Genomic DNA, 25,522 nt, shown 5'->3' with positions numbered 1-25,522 from the left:
CACACCATGACATACATTAAACTCCCCATGACGCTAGTATAGGGGACTTTTGACATGTCTTGGATATTATCATTCATACTTGGGCATTCAGCATTAGACAATTTAAAGTGACTTGCTAGAGGTGTACATACTGGTTTAGCCTTAGTCATGATGAACCTTTCCAACACCTTCTCCACATAACCGCCCTGAGATAACCACAACCTCCCTGCAGTTTTGTCCTAGTGAATCTCCATTCCAAGTATCTTCTTGGTTGGACCAAGATCCTTCATATCAAACTCTTTATGCAACAGATCCTTTAACTGATTTATCTTAGTTAAATCCTTCACAGCTATTAACATGTCATCGACATATAATAATAAGAAAATAAGAGAACCATCATCAAGCTTCTTTACATACACATAACAGTCATACTCACACCTTTGGTAACCTATCATGATCATATAGGAATCAAATCTTTTGTACCATTACCTCAGAGATTGTTTCAGCCAGTAAAAAGACTTCTTCAACTTGCAAACTAAGTGTTCTTACCCTGGTTCACTGAATCCCTCCAACTGTATTATATAAATTTGTTCCTCCAAGTCACCATAGAGAAATACCGTCTTCACATCCATTTGTTTTAAATGCAGATCATAATGAGCTATAAACCCTAACATTACCCTAATAGAAGTGTGTCGGACCACAGGTGAAAAGATTTTATAATAGTCTATTCCTTTTTTTTGTGAGTACCTGTTTGCCACTAATAGTACTTTGAATTTCTCTCCTTCTTTTTCTAAAATTGTTTCCTTCTTCCTATATACTCATTCACAACCTATCGCCTTCTTCCCATTTGGAAGCTCCACCAACTCACAAGTTTGATTCTTATGCAGCGATTCCATTTCCTCAATCATAACACCCATCCACATACTTTTCTCCTGGTCATGCACTACCTCTTAAAAAGTAGTTGGATCATTGCAACTGGTAATGAAAGTATAAGATACTAACTCTTTGCTGACCCTATGGGTCATACCTTGTTTTGATTATAACAAATACTCAGGTATTTAATTGATGGCCATCAAGTTTGTGTGCAGGTCTATATTGGCAAATACTTTGATGGCACATGAAGTAAAGCATGAAGACCTTGAAGATCATTTATGGCTATTAAGTTTGTGTGCAGGTCTATATTCGTAGATACTTTGATGGCGCATGAAGTAGAGCATGAAGACTCTAAAGATCATTTATGTTGTAATTCGTTATTATTCATTTGGGTCTGTAATAGTAATATTGGAAAGGTCAGTAATATTTAATGCATATCATGCATGTAGGAACTACAAGCTCAAAGGTCTTAGAACGACTCTAGGTCCCTACACATCACTTAAAAATCAAATGATCTTAAAGTCGACCGACGCCAAATTTTTTCGATGTCCTCAAAAAGACCTAGAACTACCTTAGGACCCATATGCATGTATAAAAAAATATGTTTATATGAATAGGATGAATGTATAAGGGGATTAGAACTGAAATGCATTAAAAATGCATATTTGGTCGACTGAACTGAAATGTATAAAAGCATTCGGTTGACCAAACCGGTCAGAGGTCAACAGTTTAACTATAGTACGGTCTATCGTACCTTGCCAAGTTCATACAATTTGGTTGACCAAACTCCCACAGGGTCAATGTTTTGACTCCTTGGTTGATCGACTAGATTTATACAGGCAATGCTCTGGTCAACCGAACCCCCACGTGGGAGAATCCGACTGTCTGATCGACCGAACTACTTAGTTCAAAAACACCTGGTCGACAGAAGCGCGTGGAATTGGAAAAATTGCCCTTGAGACTCTTAGTCTAGTCGACCGAACTTTCAGTTCATTTTTTGCACGGTCGACTGAACATTGTCACTTGGTCAACCGAACCTCAAGTCCGGTCGACCAGTGCTCTCGGGTTGGACAATTATTTTTACCCCGGTTAAATTTTTTAAATAGGGTTAATTATGCTAAAACGTTTTAAAACAATCCTAATAATACCTTACATGTCCTGAACGGTTATAATTTTGGGGTACTCTATATATACCCCTTCATTTGTAAGAATTAGTATGAGATTAGAAAAAGTGATTAGAAAAATTTCTCTCAAATATTTTATACCCCTTTTGTGATATACTCAACATTCCAAGAAAATTTTTTACACTCTCTTTGATTCTTCTTTGCAAAACCATCTTTGATAAAGAGAGCGTTTATTGTATTCTCTTCATTTGCATTATTGTTGCAACTTGAAGAGTGAACATATTTGTGTGTTTTCATACATTAATTTAAAGCTAGTATACTCTCTCATTTATTATTGTTAAAATCATTTTAGAGAGTTAGCTTGAGTTGATCCTAGATTATTTCATTGATAAATATTATCTTTGGATAACTCGTTTGAGCTTGTGAATCTTGCATTGTTATTGCAAGTATTCAAAGGCTTGTTCTTATGCTCTGTGAAATATATTTTAACAAGCTTGATTTCAAATATCTCTTGTGTTAGAATCTTGAGGAAATCATCTTAGAGATATTGTGATTACATTCTCTGAAAATCTTTAAAACCCTATTTGTGATTGATATATATTTATATATTGTTTCAAAGATAGATTGCAAACACACTCTCACACTTGAATTGCCTAGTGACAATATCTTGAGAGTTGTAGTATTATCTGCACTGAGCTTATAGTTCCTATATTATTGATGTGCATTGATTAATTGATTATACTGTGTTTAGTGGTACATAATTTGCTTAGTGTAAGAAGCATATTTCTGTGTGCACAAAAATTGTATTTCACATTTGTTGTATTCCAGGCACAGTCCTAAAAAGGGAGATTAGCCTTGGTAAATAGTCCTAGATTATCTTAGACCTAGTTAGGAAAGTTAGGTGCACCATCTTGGTAAGGTGTAGGTTGAGGTCAGCCCCATTAATTGGCCTGATTGTAATCGATGCCGCTCCACCCATTAAGTAAGTATTAGTGGAATCATTGGACTTGCGAGCTAAAAGCGAAGACATAAACAATATTGGCTGAACCCCGATAACATATCGTGCATGCATTTTATTTTTTCGTAATTTATATATTGCATGTGTATGTTATATTGTGAATGCCGAGCATGATTTAACTACCACACATTTTATTTATCTGCACACTTGGAACTGTATAGATAGACCCTAGGTTGTGAATATACTGCTATTAAATAAGCTAAACCCAAGAGATAAATTTTAAAATTTCAATTCACTCCCCTCTTGGGAATACACCAAACCTAACACTATTCAAACCCATACCTTGGCAGTGGTCTAATAATGCGTCTGGATCTCCTTATAGGAATATTGTCGACTTGCGGGTTTCCCGAGCTAGAACTCCCTACAACTGGAGGACCAAGATCATTATCATTGCCTTGAGTTTGTAACTCCACCTGCACAACATGTTTGTTTCTGCTCCAGTTTTCTGACTCTTATTTCTCTTTATCAAATTCTTGTACCCTTCATTATAGCTTTCTCATAAAAAACTACGTCCCTACTAATCACCACATTGTTTGCCATTGGATCCCACACCTTAAACCCCTTTACACCCTTTTGATATCCCAAAAAGATGTAGTGTCTAAACTTTACGTCAAGCTTTGATCTCTCCTCACTAAACACATGAACATAGGCTAGACAACCGAATACCTTCAATCTAGAATAGTCTACTGCATTTCCCGTCTATACCTCATCTACTACTTTTCTTTCTCGTGATGCCCTTGGTGATCGGTTTACCAAGAAACAAGTCATACTAACTGCCTCTACCCAAAAGTTCTTTGGTAGCCCTACATTAAGCCTGAGACACCGAGCTCTTTCAACTAGAGTTTTGTTCATCCTTTCAGTCACACCATTTTGTTGAGGTATCTAGCAAACAATGAAATGTCTCTTAATGCCCTACTACTCACAAAACTCCATGAACCTAGAATTAGCGTACTCGGTCCCATTGTCTGACCTGGGCCATTTGATTCTCCTCCCTATATGGTTTTTCACTTCAATTTTCCATAACTTAAACTTGGCAAACGTATCATAATTGTGCCGCATGAAGTATACCCAGACTTTCTGTGAGTAGTCGTCAACAAAACTCACAAAGTAGACATGTCCTCCTCTTGATGCTACTCTAACCAGTCCCCAAACATCAAAATGTATATAATCAAGAATACCTTCCGTCTTATGAATAGTTGATTTAAATTGTGCCCTATTTTGTTTCCCAAGAACTCAAAACTTGCAAAAATTCAGTTTATGTGTTTCCATACCTTTCAAGAGTTTCCTCTTGTGAAATTCTTTCTTACCATGTTCACTCATATGCCTAAGTCGCATATGCCACAAAACGGTTTCATCAAATTTAGAATCTACGATTGTAGCTCCATCTATAATAGTAGTTCCCTACAGTGTATAAATATTTTTATTTAACTTTTTCTCTTTCATCACTGTTAGATTACCTTTACACACTTTCATAATCCCACTTTCGGACTTGTAATTAAATCCATTGCAATCCAAAGTGCCAAGTGAAATGAGACTCTTTCATAGGTTCAGTATGTGTCTTACATTACTCAAGGTTCTTACAGCACCATCAAACATTTTAATTCTAACACTTCCAATGCTAAAGATTTTACAAGAGACATCACTGCCTATAAGAACTAAACCTGAATTTACCAACCTACAAGTGTTGAACCACTCCTTATTTGGAGTCATATGGTAAGAACATGCCAAGTCTAGGATCTATGAGCCCATGAGGTGGTCCAACCCCAATGAAACTGAAAGTACATCACCTTCACTGCAAACTGAATTTTCTTCTTGAACTACATTTGCTAATTTTGAAGTCCTTTCATGCTTTTCAGCATTTCCTTTCTTCCAATCCGAACATTTCGGTTTAATATGCCCCTTTTTACCGCACTTATAACACCGAATATCCTTTTTCTTCTTAGATTGAGTTCGAAACTTTTGACTCGATCCATTTCTGAATTTTCCTCTCCCATGATCATGGTTACCTTTCACCACAAGTCATTTTAGTGAATTTTCATCACAGACTTTCATCCTTTGATGAAACCCAACAAGGCACTTCTCATCTCTTCTAAGTTTAGGGTGTCTTTCCTGCATGTAAGAGTGGTAACTAGGTTCTCATATGTGTGGGTCGCTGGCAAGGAATTTAGTAGCATCAACGCTTTATCATCCTCTTCAAATTTCACATCAACACGCATTAAATTACTTATGATTTGATTAAATGCATGGATGTATTGATTCAAGTTTGAACCATCTACCATCTTAAGTCAATAAAGACGCTACTTAAGAAATAATTTGTTAGTAAGGGATTTGGATATGTATCGGGTTTCAAGCTTTTGCCAAATAGCGGAGGAGAATCATCCTCCATGACATGATAGAGCACTTCATCGGCCAAACATAATCGTATTGTAGCAACAACCTTTGCCTTTAATTCCTTCCAATTAGCGTTATCCATACCTTTCGGTTGAACACCATACGAGGCCTTCACCATCCCTTGCTGCACAAGAAAATCTTTCACTCTCCTCTGCCACAAACCGAAGTTTCCAGTTCCATCAGATTTGACAATATCAAATTTCACAGATGAAGTGCCCAATTCCATAACAACAACACTTTGATACCAATTGTTGTGAATGAACTTGGAATTGCACAGTGAAATTTAAAAGCAGTAATAATGAAGAACAAATATGGAACACACACACACACACACACAGAGTATATATGAAAGTAAGAACAATAACATAAAGAATTACGTGGTTTGAAAATGCCTACATCTATAGGAGCAATCAGTAAAGGTTTTCACTATGAGAATGTCAAAGAATACAATACGATACAATATACAATGATTTTCCTCTCTCAGAATACACCAAGAATGGTATATTTATAAACGCTTCGGAGGTTTACCTCCAAACACCCAACCAACTTAACTTACACATTCAAATTTTGAAAATTTGCGCTGGGTTCTCAAGCCAAACAATCGACTGATTGAGCCAAACCATTGACTGTTTTAGACAAAATGTAAATTGTCTGAATTCTGGAGCAAACGGTCGACGGTTTGCTGCTGCTCCTCAACACATGTGATTTTCAATTATGTTTTCTTCCTTATTTATGCACTCCACCAAGTATACGAGCCACAAAAACACAACATATTATTTACTTTTTTTGAAATAGGTTTCATGCTTGCATCATGAAGGAAACAAGATAGCGACCATAGAGCTTCTATATTTGGCCCGTGGCTTGAATAACGTGATTACTCACTTTTCTAGATATATTGTTAATTGCTTACACTTTCATACTTGTATGCGTGAAATTCAATGTGAAACACAAATAGTGGAGTGACTGTATAGGGTGATGAAAAATTAGGATGTTTGGACTATTTTAGGGTGTTAAAAGACATTGTTGAGTTAGAGTATGATGGGAGAAATAACATTGTGCTCCTTAAATGTGACTGATGCGATACATATAGTGAAGGCATAGGTCATAAGAAGGAAGGGAATGGAATCACTTCCATTAATTTTGCTCGTCAGTTGGCAACCAATGAGTCTTATGTATTGACAATTCAAGTGAAATAGGCTTATTATGTGGCTGATGATAAAAACAAATATTGGCAAATTGTAATAAAGACATTACCTTATAACTTCTGCAATTTCATTCTAAATGTAGACACCCCATTTTGATCGGGGCCTAACATAACAAAAATAACACATTTTTTTTATTATTTCATTTATAATACATGAGAAGAAAATACAAAAATTTGGGGGGGGGGGGGGCGCCAAATACAGCAGAGCATACAATACAAAGAAATACATAATTCAATACATGGAAGTATATAATGCAATACATGATATACAGAATATAATACAAGGAAATGCAATGGAAAATACAAGGAAATACAAAGATACAAGGAATATACAGATTTCCCCGAAAGGCCTCTGCTAGCACCTACACACACGCACAAAGAGAAAACGTTAGGGAAGGGAAAATTAAGCAATAAAAGAGGATTTATTTCTTAAGATTGAATGATTTGCAAAGAAGAAGATTGATTTGGTCTCCAATCCAATTGCTTAGATGGGAACTCATATCTGATTCAATGAGCCTTGAGTTAGGAGGGAAATTCTTGTACGAAGGAAAGCATGTGCATGGGAAGGTGTAAAATTTGGAAATAGGCAATTGGAAAAGGGTGATTTATTGCCAAAGAGGGTTGATTCAGTTTTAATGTTGGACAAGACCCTGGCCATATAAATAGGGGCGTCTGCAAAGGGAGAAGGCACACAAAAGCAATTGAGAGAGGAAGCAATTGAGACAAGAAATTGAGAAAAAAAAAAAAAAAAGGCAATTGAGAGGCCATATACACATTATTCAAAGTCTCTTCGAGATATTGAGAGTATAGTGAGGAATATTGGTTGAGAGAAGGGTGGACTAAGCCCTCCCTAAGCAAACTAAGAGTCCAATTGCTGAAGGACCGAAGGACCAACGATCCTATATAGCTTGAAGGGTTGTCAGAACCAAGGAATAACGGAGAAGATAGGAGCAAATACCAACACCCTTAAAGGAGCAACCCAAGGGGCAGAAAGCTTGGATAAAAAACAAAAGGAGTGGAAGACCCAATGTTAGTATTCCGTTCTGTATTTTGCTTTACTTCCATATTCTCAGTAGCATACTAGTTCTGGTAAACCAGGTCGTAACCCCCCCCCCCCCCTTCCCCATGCAATCTAACCTTGAGACCAATCCCAAGCTGGAAGTAAACTAGAAGCCTACTAGCAAAGGACTAAACCCAAGCCCAATTTTGGAAAAGCCCAAAGGCCACTGTTTCAAAAGACCTGAACCCCCCATGCTTAGTTTAGAAGAAGCCTGAAGGAGGCTCAGAGCCTGTGTTTTTAAAAAAGCCCAAAGCCCAAAGCCCACGATTTTAAATAACCCCCAAGCCCACATTTTTTTGTTTTTTAAAAAAATAAAATCCAGGCCCACTATTTTAAATAAGCCCCAAAGCCCACGGTTTTAAATAAAACCAAGCCCATTGTCTTAAATAACCCCCAAGCTCATGTTTTTAAAAACTCCAAGCCCATTGTTTAATTATAGAATGATTTATTATTTAATATAAAGAATAATATAATAAAACAACCACATAGCATTATATTTTTTTATAAAATAATATTTTTTTTTTGCAAATTGTATAATTATTAAAATTTACTATTATATAAATATATATATTTGTATTAATGATATGAATAATATTAATTTTATCTTATTCATGGTCATACACAATAATAAAATAACTAATCATACCACAATTATATCATAGTCTTTTATAATTTAATATATTCTATTACTTTTTTGTGTTATAATATTATTATATATAATGTAAATATCAATACTAATGGTTAAAACATTTTATATTATAATGTATAATATGTTATTATGTATTTATATTTAACGATGTCATAATATTATTTTTCAGATTTATGTAATGTATATTATATTGTATTATATATAGTATTGTATTAATATTTTTTTATATTTACATAATATTTATTATATTATATTATATATAATATTACATTATAATAATATGTACCTGCATATATTTAAAATACAATAGTATTATATTTTTTTTGTCCCATATCATAATTAAATTTTATTAATATATATTTATAATTAGTTATAATAATTGTTAGTTTTGGTGTATTCCCAAGAGGGGGGTGAATTGGGTATTAAAAAATTTGTCCCTAGGCCAACCAATCTAATAGCAGCATTACACAAACTTAGGGTCTTTCTATTTAATTAAAAATCCAATCAATACATGTACTACATATAATCAATCAAGCATACAACATACATGTGCTGAAAATAAAAGTGCGAAAAATAAATTTGCTGAAATATAAAGAACACACACGATATGTTATCAGGGTTCGGTCAATTGTGCCTACGTCTCCGCCTTGGCTACATCAACATAAGGATTCCACTACTGCTCACTTAATGGGTGGAGCGGAAGCGATTACAATCAGGTCAATTCAAGGGGCTAATCTCAACCAACACGCATGACCAGGATGGTGCACCTAACTTTCCTAACCGTGTCTAAGCCAGTCTGGGACTATTCAACAGGACTAGTCTCCCTCTTCAGGCCTGTGCCTAAAATACAATAGATTTAAAATTTTGCGTACAATCAAAGCACTTCTAAACAAGCAAATTATGTACCAATTCAGCACATGTAATAATCAACACACATCAACATGTATGAACTATAAGTTCGGTGCTCTACGTGTGCAATCAACACTCAGTAAGATATAATTACAAGTATGCTCAAGAGTGTTCTGACAAGCTATTTTTTTGAAACTAGATATATCAAATCTCAATACTAGATTAGGGTTTCAAAGATGTTGCAAACAATAATCAAATCAACTCAAAAATATTTTCCTCTATAAAATAGGCACAATAGTTGTTTGAAAAATTATAACTTGTAAAATCTTTTACACACAAAAAATATAGTTATAGGAATCTTGCAATGACAATGCAAATATCCTTAAGCTCATAAGTTTTTCCCAACACTAGATTTGTCAAATAAAATCTGTGAGAAAATTTATGCTTAACTCCCAATATCAAAATCAATCAATAAACAATACAAATGAGAGTTATAAGCAGTATGAAATGATGTATCCCTAAACCCTAGACCCTAAACCCTAAACCCTAAACCCTAACCATAAACCCTAAACCCTAAACCCTAAACACTCTTAGCACTCTCACTACACTTGATTAATCAATAAAATCAAAGTTGTAGAGTGTATGGAGGTAGTATGAGCAAAAAGGGTTTGGAAAATTTGAGAGAGTTTTTGGCTTAATCCTATTTGCTAATCCATCCTTAATCTTGACAAATAAACCCCTATAAATTATAACCGTTGGGGGACACTTAGGGTATTCTTGAATTTGTTTTAAAAAGTTTAGCAAAATTAACCTTGCTTAACTATTTTTAACTTCAGTAAAAATTTATTTAACCCGCTTGATTAGGGTGCCTGAATAGACTCACTCAAAAATTCATTTTTTTTAAAGGTCCGGGTGCTTGAAATGAGAGTCGGTTGGCTGAACCAAAGTCAGTAGCATTCTGTCTGAAGTTCGGGTGCCCGAATCTAAGTTCGGTTAACCGAATTACCCAATTCGGTCGCTCGAGGCCATAATGAACATGAAGGTTTAGGTGCCCATGTAGTTGAAAAGCATTTTGACATGGGTTCAATCGCCTGGGGACGATATGTTCATTACAGGTTCGGTCGCCCGAAACCTGGTCAACTCGTTAACTTTTTAGCAGTCCGGGGGCCCAAGGTGTTTTGAACACCTGGGGTTCGGTCGCCCGACCTCTCACAGGATTTTCAATTAAATCCAATTTTTGTTTCAATTAATTCTCCTGATTGTTTAAATGATACGAGAATTGTTTGTGCATTTGTTTAGGGACCTAAGGTCTTTCTATCTTATTGGAAAAATTTGACGTCGGTCGACCGAAAGGTGATCCCTAAGGTCTCTTCTAAGGTCTTGAGCTTATAGTCCTACATGCATGATATGCAGATTATTACAGACCTTGTATGATTATTATTACAAACCCAGGAAAATGAGATATATATTACAACAATTAAAAACATTCCGGATCTTCATTTTCCTCAAGTTGCCATGTGCCATAAATATGATCTTCCTGATATGATCTTACACACAAACTTGACAAACCTTAAAAACCAGAATATTTGTCGTAATCAAACTCATGAGGTCAACAAAAATAAATGTTTTATTTTATTTTATTTTTAAGGTTATAAATAATGGTATAATAAATCAATAGTCATATCATAATATTTTAACATCTAATATTGTTGTATTAATTTTTACATTGTTAATATTTAAAATATTTATATATTTTAATATAAATACTAAACCATCATCATTAATACTTTTTATTATTTATAATAATATTAATATTATTTTTAAATTTATATAATATAATATAATATTTATTTGTATTATCATATTATAATAAATACTATATTTTCAATGATAAAGATTTGATTTCAGACATTAAAAGGTAAGTTAAAGAAGAATAATTGTAATAAGATTATTGTAAAATAAATATTATTATTATTATTACTAAAAATTAATGATTTTTATTGGTTCTGAATTATTAAATACTGCCTGAATGGATTGTCAAAAATAAAAAAATTATACAAGGAATTTTTCTCCATAATATTAGACATGTAAATAGGAAGACGAGTTTCAATAGGCGTAAAATTTCCCCCAAAAGTGAAACCTTTATGCGCAATGGTAGGTTCGCTGCCATTTGGCCCTTCAGTATTTCAGAAAATTTTGAGGGAAGGAGATGGATGAGCTGTGTGTTCAGTTTTGTTGAACCGGGGAAGTGGAAAAAGAAGACTTAGGAGCGAGTAGAAGTGTACTGTGAAACCCTAGCGCACCAAAGTCGTCTCCGTCTCCGTCCCATATTTTGCTCAGAAGAAACAACAATGGTTTAGGTTTTAGATACTTTTAGTGAGGTTTGATCCTGTCGGGTCTGGTTTGGGTGTTTGTGCTTGAAACTTCGACTAATGGAGGGTCTGCAGAAGGTGCTCCAAAAGATACCAAGAGAGCACAAGTTGGGCTCTTCCTATTCAGAGAAACCATCTTTTAGTGGAGGAGTGTCTGCTTCATCTTCAGAACATTCTCAAGTTTTGGCCACTAGAGTTCCCAGGTACTTCCTTTGCTCTCTTTACTTATATGTTTCTGATCATTTTCATTTGCCAATTTGCGTGGAAGTACTTGCCGAATAGGCGACGGGTAAGTGAAATATGCTTGTTTTTCTTTCATGCCCTCTTTGATTGCCGAAAAAACGGCGATAAAGCAAAAGTAGAGCTTGAAACTTTGTAATCACTGCAACTCCTCTGTTCCAATGGTCGAAGGTTTTTTGCCTTGTTTTCTCGGCAGCTTAACAGAAGTTCCGTTTGGAGCTTGGTGAATATAGGAAAAGAAAGAAGTTACGAATGGATCTATTTTTCTCTTTTTGTTTAGTTATAAAATGAGAAATATTAAATATAAAGTAAATGAATAAATTAAAAAAAAAAGGTATTTTACCTGTCATTAACCTTTAATTTTCTTATTTTTCTATCATATTTTAATAAAATTTCATTCTCAATAGTATTTGGGATAGAGGGAAAATGTAGCAAAATAATTATATCTTTGTTTTATTACCCTTTGCTTTTTTCCCCACTAAATCCTTGATCCAAACAGAGTTTCGTGTTTTGAATCTTAAAATTTCCATGTGGGTGAGTGCCTTAAATTCTCAACTTTTTATAACTTAGTTTAAGCCAATGCCCTTCCTATTTTTAATTAATTTTGTTAATTAAGTAGAAATCGAACTCAAAATTAAACTAACACTTACATGTGCTGCACTGCTGCTTCACTTCACCATGACCTGTGGTCCATGTTTGATTTCTTCTGCCACTAATGAATAGGGTGTTGAGCTTTATACTTCAAGCTGACATGTGAATGCTTAAAGTCTGACTCATGAATGGCATCTTTCTATATTGCCTCTTAAGTGCTATACTTGGTTAAGCTAATTTACGAAATAAGGTTTAAAAGGTGGAGCTCTACGTTGAGATTTTTGAGCTAAATGCTCCAATCTTCATGCACAAGGACTTGATGACATGATGACTTGAGGGTCCAAGTTGAGGGCTTTATGCTTTTATGGTTTTACCTAAACAATGTGGAGGCTTTTGGGGGTTGAAGCCTTGATGAAAGGCTTCAAGCTGATGGATACATGCCTGAATCCCTATTGACATGCGGTCTCCAAGTTGAGGGCTTCATGCTTGAAGCCTTGACGATCTAAGGGTCTTTTAGTTGAGGACTTTGTGCACATTTTCTCCTGGGCTTACCTTTTCCTCCTGAAATCCTTGAATGAGACAGAGCTTAATGTGTTTAAATCTAAATTGTCTCGTGAGCGCCTTAAATTCCCAAAACTTTTCAGCACTTTGTAATTTAGTTTAAGCATATGCCATTCCCATGAAGTGTATAACTAATTTTTTTATTTGAAATTGAGCTCAAAATAAACTTACTGCATGGTGCTTCATTTCTCTAATGGCCAATGGCTAGTGTGATATGACAGTTTTCTTTCTTTTCTTTATACTTTATGGAAGCTTAGAAACTCAATTTTAAGTTGATTTATTTTAGTTAGTAATTTTTTTTAAGAAAAAAACATTTTTGGGTTTATTTTCCTTGAAATTCTCTTTTTTAACAACTAGCATTCAAATAAACCGAACTTTTTCTTTCATAAATTAGATATGTTCATATTCTAAGTTCTTTAAATTTTATTATTTTTTTTTGTGCTTTTCTTACACCTAATTTGGAGACAAATATGTATTGCTACATTTTTTTGTTCCTACTTAACATATGAACATTATATATTTTATGTTTGGATAATAAAAATTCCATTAAAGATTAAAAAGTACAAAAGATGGCATTATATACTTTATATTTATTTATATTTATGATTTCTTAGTTTAAAATTTACTTGTACTCAATAAAGTAGTGAAAATTAGCAAATGCATGCTTCTTCTCGCTGATAGCAACTGAAGCAACCAAGATGACATTGAATACTTGCAGCATCTGTATATTTAAATTGATTATATTTTATTAAAAATCATTTAAAGCATTAGTACATAGGATTTTGGGATTAATACCTGTGAATCTATATGTTTCTAACAAATTTTCTAGTGCAAATCAATTTAAAGAGGCAATGTCTGCTACCTGTTACATAATCTTTGTGATGCCACAACCATTACACTGCGACCATTATTGTTTTGCGGATGGTTATTGATATTTAAATTATGTTTATATATTTTTGGCACAAATTATACTTTTGATTCACAAACATATATATTTTTTTCTTACAATTAGCAGAATTTTCAGCATCATTATTAGTTATTATTTTAGTAAGCTGAATTTTTGATTCAAGCTCATGGGCTTCAGGTGGAAAGGGCATGATATGGAGAGGGTGTGCTTACAAATTAAGCAGGAATAAGGGGGGGGGGGGGATGGATGAGTGCTCGTAGATTGAGAGTAGATGAAAAGGATATAGATAGATGAGTTGCCCATAGATACAGATGAGAGGAGTGTTCCCCTAGATGAAGATATGAGTAGTGGATGATCATATGTTGAGTATGAGAACCTAAGTCAAGGTGCAAGTGCCATAGTTTTTATTGAATGATGCAATCTTGCTCTAGGAGAAAACACATTACATGCTAAAAACGATCACATCATTCATAATGAAGGGGTTAAGCACATACAAGAAGCAAACTTCAATTGATAGGAAAGTTGACACTCATATGGAGAAGGAAGGAGTCTCTGTCCCAAGATGGTAGGTCTTTAAGCACAAGTTTTATACTCTTAAGGCTCTATTCTATAGTTTAGGATTTCTATGGCCCATTATGTGAGGTTAGGCTCTAAACACTGACAATAGTTGGTTCCCAGTTTGTGTTTGCATATGCTAAGTCTAGCCAAATTCTCATCCGAACCCATTATAGGTTATAAATGGGCAAGGTACATCCTGAGTGGAATGCTTCATTCGCCCATTAGGAGACTCATGTCTCTCAAAGGCTAACATTACCACATTCTGAGCTAATCTTAGAAAGGGAGGAGCCCGAGTATAGGGCTTGTGAAGTGTGTGCAAGAAAAGGTTTAAGAAACCCAAGCTTCCATAATCTAAACTCATAGTAGCATGCAAAGGGTTTGATTATACATGCAAAATACCTTAGTATACACACAAGTATTTGGAAAGATTGTCAAGTCTTGATAGGTTAGACTTAAGGTAATCATAGGCTAATCCTTGGCTGGACTCTCTAATGTCCTTAGCAGAGTTTCCAAACTGTCAACATGTTCCAAAGGTGTGTCTACTAGAACGCATTTTGAATCGCCTCAACAGGGGTGGCGAACTCAAAATGTGAAATTGGTGTTTTGAGGATGAGATGTGGGTCAATGACATGTCAATGGAATTGGGACTAACCTACTTTATTTTAGGTGAGGTTAGAATGCCGAATGATTTATTACTGATTGATTGGTCAACTAGCTGATCTAGGGTCCAAGGAACCGATAATCAATGAATTATGCACTAGTGCAAAGTTTGGGAGTGCGGTTATGTGAAGGAAAGGTAATAGCATCTCTACACACCCGTTCTACGAACAGTACCGAATTAATCTATGGTTATCTTCGAATTCAACCCATCAAAACTTTAATTCTTTTATTTTAACATTTACCAAATTTTAAGATATTGGATAAACCCATACAAGACGATGATTAACAAGACACCATCTTGAGGTCCATTGTAGGACAAATTTTATTATGGAAATGTGCTTGATGTATATTACCTTCTATTAGATATTGGGCGCCGCACAAGATGACCATTACCCTCTCCTCGAGATCCTCGAAGGTATGCACAAGACACCCCCTTGAGGTTCGTCATCGGATTCCTAAAAGTATTTTTGGGTTTTTATATTCCTATTCATCCAAACCGTTCAACATTCAAATAAGAATTCAAACATGGTTTCACATTGTGGAAAAACGGGATCACATATCATTGAGGCATAATATGCAATTCAAACTATCTTGAACCCAAACAAACCGCATAGGAGTGTCATTCCATTGCATTTTGGCACGATTTAAACATCCCAACATTTATACATAGATAAATGCACAAAACAAGGTATTGAGGGCTACCAAGGCTTGGTTTCTATACATTCTTTTACCCTCATTCCGAAATTAGGGTGCAAATGAGTTTAAAATACTTTGAAAACCTTAAAAATAGAGTAAAAACCCCTCTGAAATTTTTTGATATTTTTAGAGATTTTTTTTTGTTTGCAATTTTTATGATTTTTTTGACAATTTATAAAGGCTGAAAATATGAGAAAATATAAGAAAACTTAATAAAAATTATTTAAAAAGAACTTAAAAACTTAAAAATCCCTAAAAATTGGAAAAGGGTCCCATAAAATTACGAAGTAGAAAACTCCCTAAAAATTTGAAGGATTTTTTTTTTGAATTAGAAACAGCCAAGTTAAAGAAAATAAAAATAAATAAATAATAATAAAATAAATTAAGAAAATGATTTAAAAATAAAAAAGAAAATTTTCTGGATGCCTCCTATTTTTTCATAAATTTTTGCTATTTAAAAATAATTTTTATTAATTTTTAAAGTTTAAAACAGATTTATTAAATTAAATAACTAAATAAAATAAAAAATAAAAAGACAAGATTTGACTGGTCAATTGGTCCATGTGGACCGGTCAACCAGTCCACTTAAAGATTCATGAGTGAATCACGTGTGTGGTGGGCGGATATATAGTAGTCATCTTCCTCAATTGTTGAGCGGATATACAAACGTCTTCCTCGATTGGACTCCGGTGAGCTGCTAGAACCCTAAATATAACTACACTCTAATTTTTCCTATTCCAACCCTTTATGACGTTGAAAAAGCTCCCTACCACCGCCATTCGCTCCTTGTTGCTTCGATAACCAATCCTTGACCTCCAAAGATGCCGGTAGCTTGCAACAAGACCCTCTTTGAATCATAAATGACTATCGCTGGTGATAATTGCAATGATTGTTCTCCTCTTCTAGAGCGTCTCATGAGATGTTTTTGACTTGCTTTGGACCCTTTGACCTGGGTTTGATCAATTTTTATCCTTCCAGCCTCCCATGCATATAAAAAAGGTGTTTTTTTGGAGCTGATCTCCTCCTCTCTTCGCCAACTGGCCATGGTAGACATGGCCTCTAGCCATCTATTTTTTCCCTCTCTTTTTTTGTTTTTTGTTTTGTTTTTGTTTTTGTTTTTTTGTTTTTCAAGCTATTCCTGGACTCTTTCAAGTCTAGACACACATATGGCCTCAAAACTCTAGCTTTTGGATTAGTTTTCATGTCAATCCTAGGTTGGCCTACCCTTGAATCATAAACACCCTCGAGCTTGCTCTAATGGACATATTTGGTGCAATCAAACCCTAAAAATCATGACTTTTTAACATAGTATTTGCAAGAAAAGTTGTAGCTTTATCTCGTACATGAAAGAAAACATGGAGGTCTCACCTTTTGCATGCAAATAGGAGGACTATGAAACCTAATCATTCATGCATACTTAAACTCATGAAATCATGCAAGGGGAGTTTGAGAATAAGAGATTTCCCTGGCAAGTCATGAAGTTTTGATTTCTCCAACGTTTGAATGAGCTTTTCCTTATCTAATCATTCATGCATACTTAAACTCATGAAATCATGGAAGGGGAGTTTGAAAGTAAGAGAGTTACCTTGCTATTCATGAAGTTTTGGTTTCTCCAATGTTTGAATGAGCTTTTCCTTCTCTTAGATTGAATCTCCAAGCTGCAAGGTTTCCTCCCCTCTCTTATTCTTTTCTTCCTTTCTCCTCCTTCCTTCTCTTGTTCTCTCCCCCTTTCTCTTGGAGTGAACATATACTCCAATTCCTTTGTGTGTTGAATGTGTGCCTCCTTTTTACAAGAGTCATAGCTTCTTATTTATAGAAAAGCAAGAGAGCTTGACCTAATCCATCAATTTTCAAAATGCCCTTTTTAGAACAAGGAAATCCCTTGTCCTAAATGGATTTTTGGCAACATGAAATAACTCTTTCAAGGATAGGAGCTTATCTTTATCCAGCATAACTCCTCAATAAACTCAACTAAGACTCAATTAGCCTTAAAAATGCATTTGAAGGTTTAAATTTGAAATTCATGAAGAAAGGCTTAGGGCAGGGGGAGAGAAATTTCAATTTGACTCTCCTGTTCTCCAATTAATTTCAGTTAGGACAAAATTAGGTGTCTACATTATGATTTTTGGAAGATTGAAATGTTGGTCTTGCTATGCTCTCAAAATTTATGGAAGTTTGTTGAGATTGGCTATACTAAATTGGAATATCAAGCCATTCCATATCTTTATTAAGTGTGGAGAAAATGTATGCAAAGTCATCATTGATTGAAGATGTGCTATGAACATGGTTTCTAGAAATGGAGTCACTTGCAACTTCATACAAAACCTCACCTAGAGCCTAATGAGATATCTTGGTTTGATAACTCTACAAGTTTGTGAAAGATGTTTGGTTCCTATCCACATGCGTTATTATTTTGATAATGTTTGATGTGATATCATACAGATGAATATTGGGCAACGTACATTTTGGTTCTCCTTGGTTAAATGATTTGGGTGTGACTCCAGGGTTTGAGAACACATATGCTACAATGTTAAGATCATCTTGAAGCTTGCCCTACCAACCAACCAAGATAAAGGATTTGCTAGGGTTAACTTGAAGATACTAGAAGCAAGGAAATGAATGTGTTTGAAGACATCCAAAGTCTTTTAGACATTCCTATTGTTGAGTTTGTCATTCACTCATTCTGGATGTGTTTATTGATGCCAACTCTCTATTCAAGTCTATGATGCTGCCGAAGGACTGTGGTTCCTTGTGTCACTGAAGTGCTAGCTTTCCAAGAGTCCAAGTTTGCTTCTTACTTCTAATCCTACAATGTTTCAAAATTCATGGCCGAATTTATTCAAACTAGGGGATGTTTTTTGGAGAATAATTAAGAACTGGATCAAGGGATTTTTGGGTTTAGTTAGTAGTTTATTATGTGTTTAGTTCAATTAGTATAATATTATGTGTATTTGGAGCTTGTTTGTAATACTTGAGCATTTCAGGGTAATTTTTGTAATTTCGTGTAGTTTGAGGGGGTATATGTAATCTGTGTAATTTCCTGTATTAGAGGTTTACTTATGAATAATGTATGAAAGACATGTATGTGGTTTCTGAATTTAAATTTGAAGTGAATGTGTGATTTTCCCCTTGTTTCTCCTCTCTCCTCTCTTCCCCATAGTCTCTTTGACCACATCAAGGGCACTCTACATTAGATGCAGAAATGGAGGCAGGTTGTTGGTTTATTTTTTTCTATCTAGGGGTGTACAAATATTTCCAAAAATAAAAAATCGTCCCAAAACCAAACTGTTTCACTATTCAGTTAGGTTTTTTGGGTTACTGTTTTTGCTCTTGGTTGTAAAATTTCAAAAAATCGGTTTTTGGTCTCGGTTCTGATTTTGTAAAATATAGGTTTATTAGTTATATTATTATTTATAAAAACACATAATTTTGGTTTTGTACTTTTTAAGATTTATTTGCATAAATTTAGTTATATTTGTATTTGATATCATATTTAAACATTCTACCATTTTCTCTTGGGTTTGGTATATAATATTAGATTGTATGAGGGGAGGATGGGACATTTTCACATTTTATAGAAGAGCTGGATGCTCTTCTCTTTTCCTTTAGCTGATGTAGGAAAAGGTTCTTCACTTGAATTGTAGCCAACAGACAAGACGAGCACACACTTGACACTATAGTACAACCACCGCCCCTCATTGTCCCACATCAATTATATAGAAAGATGTTGATCCCTCCCCTTTCCTATAAATAAGGCTCTCCCCAACCTTTCCTTGCAGGGTTCACGAGGGCTAACAATCAGCCCTCTATTTGTACTCACGTGGGTTGATTAAGTCCACGGCCCAATTGCCTTTCCTCTTTGGCAGCTTTAGTTAAAATATTAACATCTCAAAAAAAATATTGTTAACCAAACCGACCGGTTACATCTGCAGTTTGGGTTCTAACAGAGCTGGCAGTTTATGATTTGATTTCTGTTTGAGATTTTAAAAACCGATCAAATCCGTGTTTGGTTTTGGCTATAATCGAACGGCAATGAACTGATTAGCCCCTTATTTCTATCAATTGGGGCCCTCCCTTCACCAACCCTATGGTAGGATTGTGGCTCTATGAATGTGCACCAAGGTTTCTGGAAGCTGGAATTGTGCTGGGATCACTAGATTCTCTTATCAAAGGTTGATGATTCCCCTGCATTGCGACATTGGAACTCTAGCAAGGGCAGGCCAAGGAAGAGAAGTAATTGAGATGAGTATCTCTGATCAAGGCAAGAATAAGGGCATTAATATGAAATTCCATATTCTTGTCGAGGGATTCTTTTCAAATGGTTTGGGTAACTTTGGTTAAAAGAAGGGGAATCATTTATTGAACACAATCCATCCTGAAAGGCCCAATAATGGGAGTCGTCTAAAGCTTTACGCCTTCGCAACAAGCATATATCTTATCTAGAGGCTTTAACAAATGAGCTCTATGATATTTATCCTAAAATGGGGCTTAGTTTAATAATGGGCAGGGCCCACCAATAAACAAACCCTCACATTTTACTTGGGCTTGAAGGGGCAAGGGACTTTCAAGCCAGGTTCGTAGGAGGATACTATCTTCTTTTGGAGAATAGTGTTGGGAAATTGTCCTTGTTTTGTTGAGAATTTTTGAGAAGGTTTCAATGTTAAACTTGTCCAAAAGTGGGTGGCGAGCATTGAGTTGGAGAGTTTTAGATACCTAGCTAGGTTCGACTATTTGGCTTGACTTTTATCGTATATAGGTTGTCCTTTAGGGGGGTAATTCTTTGTTGGTTGCTTCTTGTGGTCTAGTAGTTGAGAGGGCAAGGAGGAGGCTAGATGGACGGAACTCTAAAAGAGGGCTTATTTATTGTTGAGGGCATGATTACTCTTATCAGCATTGTGCTGTCTAATATTCTCATTTATTTATTTTTTTCTTTTTGAAATTCCTGTGAGGGTGATATGGACATTGGACAGAATTACAAGAGATTTCCTAATATTCCTATTTTTTTTTTCTCTTTTTGAAATTCTTGTGAGGGTGGTATGGAAATTGGAGAGAATTATGAGAGATTTCCTTTGGTCTGATTTTTGAGGAGGATAAGAGGGATCAACTTGTTAGCTGGGGATGTGGTTAGGACACCCAAATCTAAGGGGTGGTTGGGGCTTGCTAATGTGGAATGTGAAAGCATACATTAATTAGGAAGTCTTTTTACCAGTGTTTTAAAAGGTGAAGGCGTAAGGCGAGGCATTTTACGCGTAAGGTGAGGCATTTTACCCTCCGCGAGGCGAGGCATAAGCCTTAAGGCTTTGAGGCGTAAGCCTTTTGGGATTATATTTTTTTAAATAATTAATAAATAAAATCATTTTATATATAATAAAAGAATATAAATTTTTTTAAATAATAGAAAAAATATAAAAACATAAATTTTGAATATCATATAGGCCAATTTTAAGTATTAACTAACAAACACAAATAATATATATTAAAAGAATAAGCATGAGCCAAGACAAATTAAAAATGTCTCTAAGATTCTAATTTTGAAGCCAGCTGCAGCCAACACAGTGGCAGAGAGTACGAGAGGGTGAGAGGGTCGTGGAGAGAGGCGAGGGACTGCAGAGTGTTGCTGCAGAGAGACGACAGCTTCGAAGGGTTCGTTGAAGGGAAAAAATACGTCAGAAGGAGTTGTCGGAGGCATATCAGACTTTGGAAGGGAACGTCGACTTGTTGGAGAGAGACTTGAAGTGTGGAGGAATTGTTGGAAGCAGCCGTCGATTCATTGGAGAGAGAGGAGGTGCTGGAGGAATCATCTGAGAGAGAGCAGAGGCTATCGTCAAGGAGAAGACTCGCTGGAGGCTTTGTCGAGGGAGCAAAACAGAAGAAGCTTCGTGCAAGAGAGGTATGATAGGGCTTTTGATGCATTTTGGCTTTCGTCAAGAATCCCGAAAGGTGTACGCTTGGCATTTGAGGCGTAAAAAGGTGAGACTTTAGGGCGTACACCTAAGGCGTACACTTTCTTCCCTGAGGCATACGCCTTTTAGGAATTGCGCATTTCAACTAATGCCTTAGGGCGTTTTAGGCCCAAAACGAAGGCGTGCCTCAAAAATGCCTTTTAAAACACCGATTTTTACTATTATAGAGGTCCCCTTAGAGGCTAACTCCTTATGGCATCAAGTAATTAAAAATACAGAATTCATCAGAATGGGTGGGATACAAAAGGATGTGGCAATGTTTCCTGTGCAACTCTCTGGAACTTTGTTTCCTAGATCTCGCTTTAAAATGGTAATAAAACCTTGTTTCTGGGAGGATGTGGGGTGGGAGACTGTTGCAGCTGTTGGTGCCTTTCTACTCCTTATAATGCACCAATTTCAGCTCTTTTATTTGATTGTTTTTAAAATTATTTTTTCCCTCTCTCTCTAGCGGGGGGGCTTCTTTCATGGGACTTTCATTTCTTCAAGAGTATCAGTCAAAGGTTGATGAGCCTACTGTGTGTATTGGATTCATTTGTTCTGATCCCCTGCGGGGTTGTCTTTTGGTGTTGGGGGGGCCGCGCGGGGGGGGGGGGGGGGGGGAGGGATGTGCTTTTGATTGGAGACTCTTCTAGGTGTTTGTCTTCCAACTCTCTCTTGACTCATCTTCTAAAACCTTTTAACTCCTAGCCCTTACCATTTGAATAAAGTTTGGGAAGCAGAGATTTCTTTTCATATTCTGGCTTTGATCTGGGTTCTAGTTTTCCACAATACCAATATGAATGACTTGCTACCTAGGAAACACCAACTCTTTTGGAACCCTGTAGTGTTGGTGTTCGACATCTGTCGGATGCAGACACCTGCCCAGTACTCCCTGACATGTATCTGGACGTGTAAAAAATTAATTAATTAATTTTTATTTTTGGACATGGTTGAGATACTTCTTGACGCAGTAGGGACACCTTCGGGACTTTTCTTGCCTTGAAATGTTGCATTTTGTTGCCCCTTTAATTTTGTTAACGGAACCCCAAAAAAACAAAAAAGGAAATCGAGTGAGAGGCAAGAAGTTCTTTGAGATTGGATTGGTTGGGCTTTGGAGCCCTAGTGCCACTATGGCAACCTTGTAGAGGCACCTTCCAGCGCTTAGAACTCCCCCCTTTCTCTAAGGCTATCACCTGTTTGCCACTCTATTACTCTCTGTCTCTCTCTTAATTTCTTGACAAGCCATGCTCATTGCCCTCCATCAGCCATGCTCATTGTTTTGTTTTGTTGCGTGAGGTTTGTTTTGTAGGTTCTGTTTTGTTTTGTTTGGACTTGTAACTCGGTTTTTGGCTGGATGTTGGTGTTGTTCTTTGGGAGGTGTCTTTTGTTTTCTCCCATTGATTTTCTTGTAACCACGGTATTCCTCCGCCAAAAGTGAGGGGTTATCAATAAATAAATGAAGGTGCCGCCCTTCTTGAAGAAAAAAAAAAAAAAAAAATGATATGAGTGATTTGATAAAAAAAAAATTATATGATGAGTGTACTTGATGGTTTTATAAGTGTAGTTTGTAAAATGTTTTATTAATAATTTTGCATGAATGGTGCTTATATTTCATTTTAAATTAATTACGACAATATTAGTCATAAAAAAGGAACACATGCCAATATATATATTTATATTAATTTATTAATGTATTCCTTCTGTGGAAAACATGCCTAGATCCCTGTGTTACCATTGTGTTGTATTTGTGTCTTGTGCTGGTATTGGTGCTTCCTAGCTTGCTACAGTTATGGAGACTTTTAAAGGGCACTCAGCCAGAGGTTTGTATGCTGTGCTGTGAGTCAAATGAGATTAGCGCCATCTTTTCCATTGTTGGGTGGTGAGGTATCTTTGGATATTTTGTTCTCTCATTGTGGTGAGGTGTGGGTGGCCCAGCAAAATGTGTATGGTTTTTGTTGGTCAATTACAGGGCTTTGGAGAAAGTGGAAGTGGGAGGGCTTTATGGATTTGTGCCGTATAATATAAGCCATTTTTTTGGCTGGAGGGAATGTGAGGATTTTCAAGGACTATAAAGAGAAGGTTATGTTTTTGCATCTTTTTGTGTACATTCTTTTGAGGCTTTTTTTTTTGATTTTTTGCTGTCCAATATTCAAAGAGATTGGAAGGCGGTATTATTGTGATTATGTATAGTTTTTTCTGAGGATGCCTTACTTTCTATCTCTAGTAATATTTTAATCTTCAATGGAATTTCTGTTATGTAAAAAAATGAAGAGGAAGAATATAATCAAATGGAGAGAAGAAAATATCCACCTTGTGGCATTTGTAAGCAGTAAACAAGGAAAGGATTTTGACATTAATGAACGCTGCAATGCTACAGTAGTTCAAGGTTTGAGCTTGTACAATAACTTCTCTGTCCAAGAAGAAGAATTATCAAGCAATTGCTGCTGAAGATGAAAAACAAAAAAAAAGAAAGATTATTTTCCCCTTTTAATAATTATGTTGGTGAGAGGTGCACTACAAAAAGATTGGAGGGATGGTACTCCAATGGACAAGAAGAAAGAAGAATACTCAGAGATGGTGCTTCTAGAGATATAAGCAATGAGATGCAAGAGAGGGGAGCAAGTGCTTCTGGTGCTAGTGAAGGTTATAAATTTTGAGGAAAATGAGGGGGAGTGTTGTAGTTGATGCACTTTCTAGGATGATTTGTAAGGATATTCGCATGTGAAAATATGTGTAAGCTTGGTCAAAATGTACCAATTTAGGAAATTGAAATATATGAATTATTTGAAATATTAAGAAATGGAATTGAAGTACTAGATGAATGTATGTGGGTGATTCAGTGGACTAGGCCTATAAGGTATGCTCCAATAAAAAGAATGGTTCCATTTTAGTGCCCAAGCATCTGACCATATCTGTCATTGTATTCCATCTACACAAAACCAACATATGGCATTATTGGTAAATGTCAGAATTTACATCATTTGTGAGCACACTGAAAAATGCAGCCAAGGCGGTCTAAAGTTGTGAAAATTTTTATCATCATGCTGCCTATAAATCAGTTTAACTATGGTAGTGCCTCTATTAAACTTCCATTCTCGTGTCTTGTTTCAGACAGGTAGTGTCATTGTGGACCTGCTCAAAACTTTGTGCAATTTTCTTTGCTGCTGGAGTAATTGTGGGATACACTCTGAAGCGACGTGTCCGGCATTGGGCCTCGAAGCTTCTAAAAAAATTGAAGGATGACTAGCACCACCCAGTTCTATGGACAAACACTATTCTCCCATGGATCTGCTTCTTTCCATATCCACTGAAAATTTGTTGACAATGATGAAAAAGTTTTGGCGGAGGGGTATTGATTTGGAGTAGTTTCCAAGCTCTAGATGGGCAACTGTTGGCACCTTGTTGTATCCTTATTTGATTTGACTGTGAAGTTTCAAGGTGGATGGATATGAGCACAGGTCGTTTTATGGTATGTAGGCTTCACATTGTCATTGTTTGAATTTTTTGAGATATACTTGGCATGGTTAATATTAGCAGGTTCATCCTGCATGAAGTTCGCTCTTTCTTTTCATGATATGGATACCTCCATCTCCCCACCCCCCCCCAAAAAAAGAAAAAAAGAAAAAAAGGATGCGTAATTGCTGTTACAGGCTCTGAGATATGCCTTCAATAAGTTTATTCACACTCCGGATGGTCTTCCAATTGGAACTGATGAAAATAGCATTTGTTCACACGATGTGCACGCTAGCATTTCTTGCTACTACCCTTCGACGGGCGCAGGTGTGTCCATGCTGTGGCTGCTCAGTTTCTTTCTAGCTGCTCAATTTTATTTCCCAAAGAGGTAAAAA

The 25,522-nt window shown here is 35.8% G+C and overlaps 1 protein-coding gene across 1 annotated transcript; it reads left to right on the top strand.

Annotated features, from left to right (window-relative positions):
* Window positions 1-11,216: 11,216 nt before the first annotated feature.
* On the top strand, window positions 11,217-25,242 carry LOC131157615 (uncharacterized). Its single transcript, XM_058111900.1, has 2 exons — window positions 11,217-11,722; window positions 24,786-25,242. Exons 1-2 carry the CDS (start codon window positions 11,580-11,582, stop codon window positions 24,919-24,921), a joined length of 279 nt encoding a protein of 92 aa, XP_057967883.1. The 5' UTR covers window positions 11,217-11,579; the 3' UTR covers window positions 24,922-25,242.
* Window positions 25,243-25,522: the final 280 nt, after the last annotated feature.

The sequence above is a fragment of the Malania oleifera genome, chromosome 6 (genome assembly GCF_029873635.1).
Source record: "Malania oleifera isolate guangnan ecotype guangnan chromosome 6, ASM2987363v1, whole genome shotgun sequence".
Taxonomy (NCBI): domain Eukaryota; kingdom Viridiplantae; phylum Streptophyta; class Magnoliopsida; order Santalales; family Ximeniaceae; genus Malania; species Malania oleifera.
The sequence above is the reverse complement of the archived record's forward strand: the minus strand, read 5'-3'. Positions and strand labels throughout refer to the sequence as shown.

Coding starts and splice junctions, on each gene's coding strand:
- LOC131157615 (XM_058111900.1), top strand. CDS start 11,580: ATGGAGGGTCTGCAGAAGGTGCTCCAAAAGATACCAAGAGAGCACAAG. Junction 11,723..24,785: donor TTGGCCACTAGAGTTCCCAG/GTACTTCCTTTG, acceptor GTCTTGTTTCAG/ACAGGTAGTGTCATTGTGGA.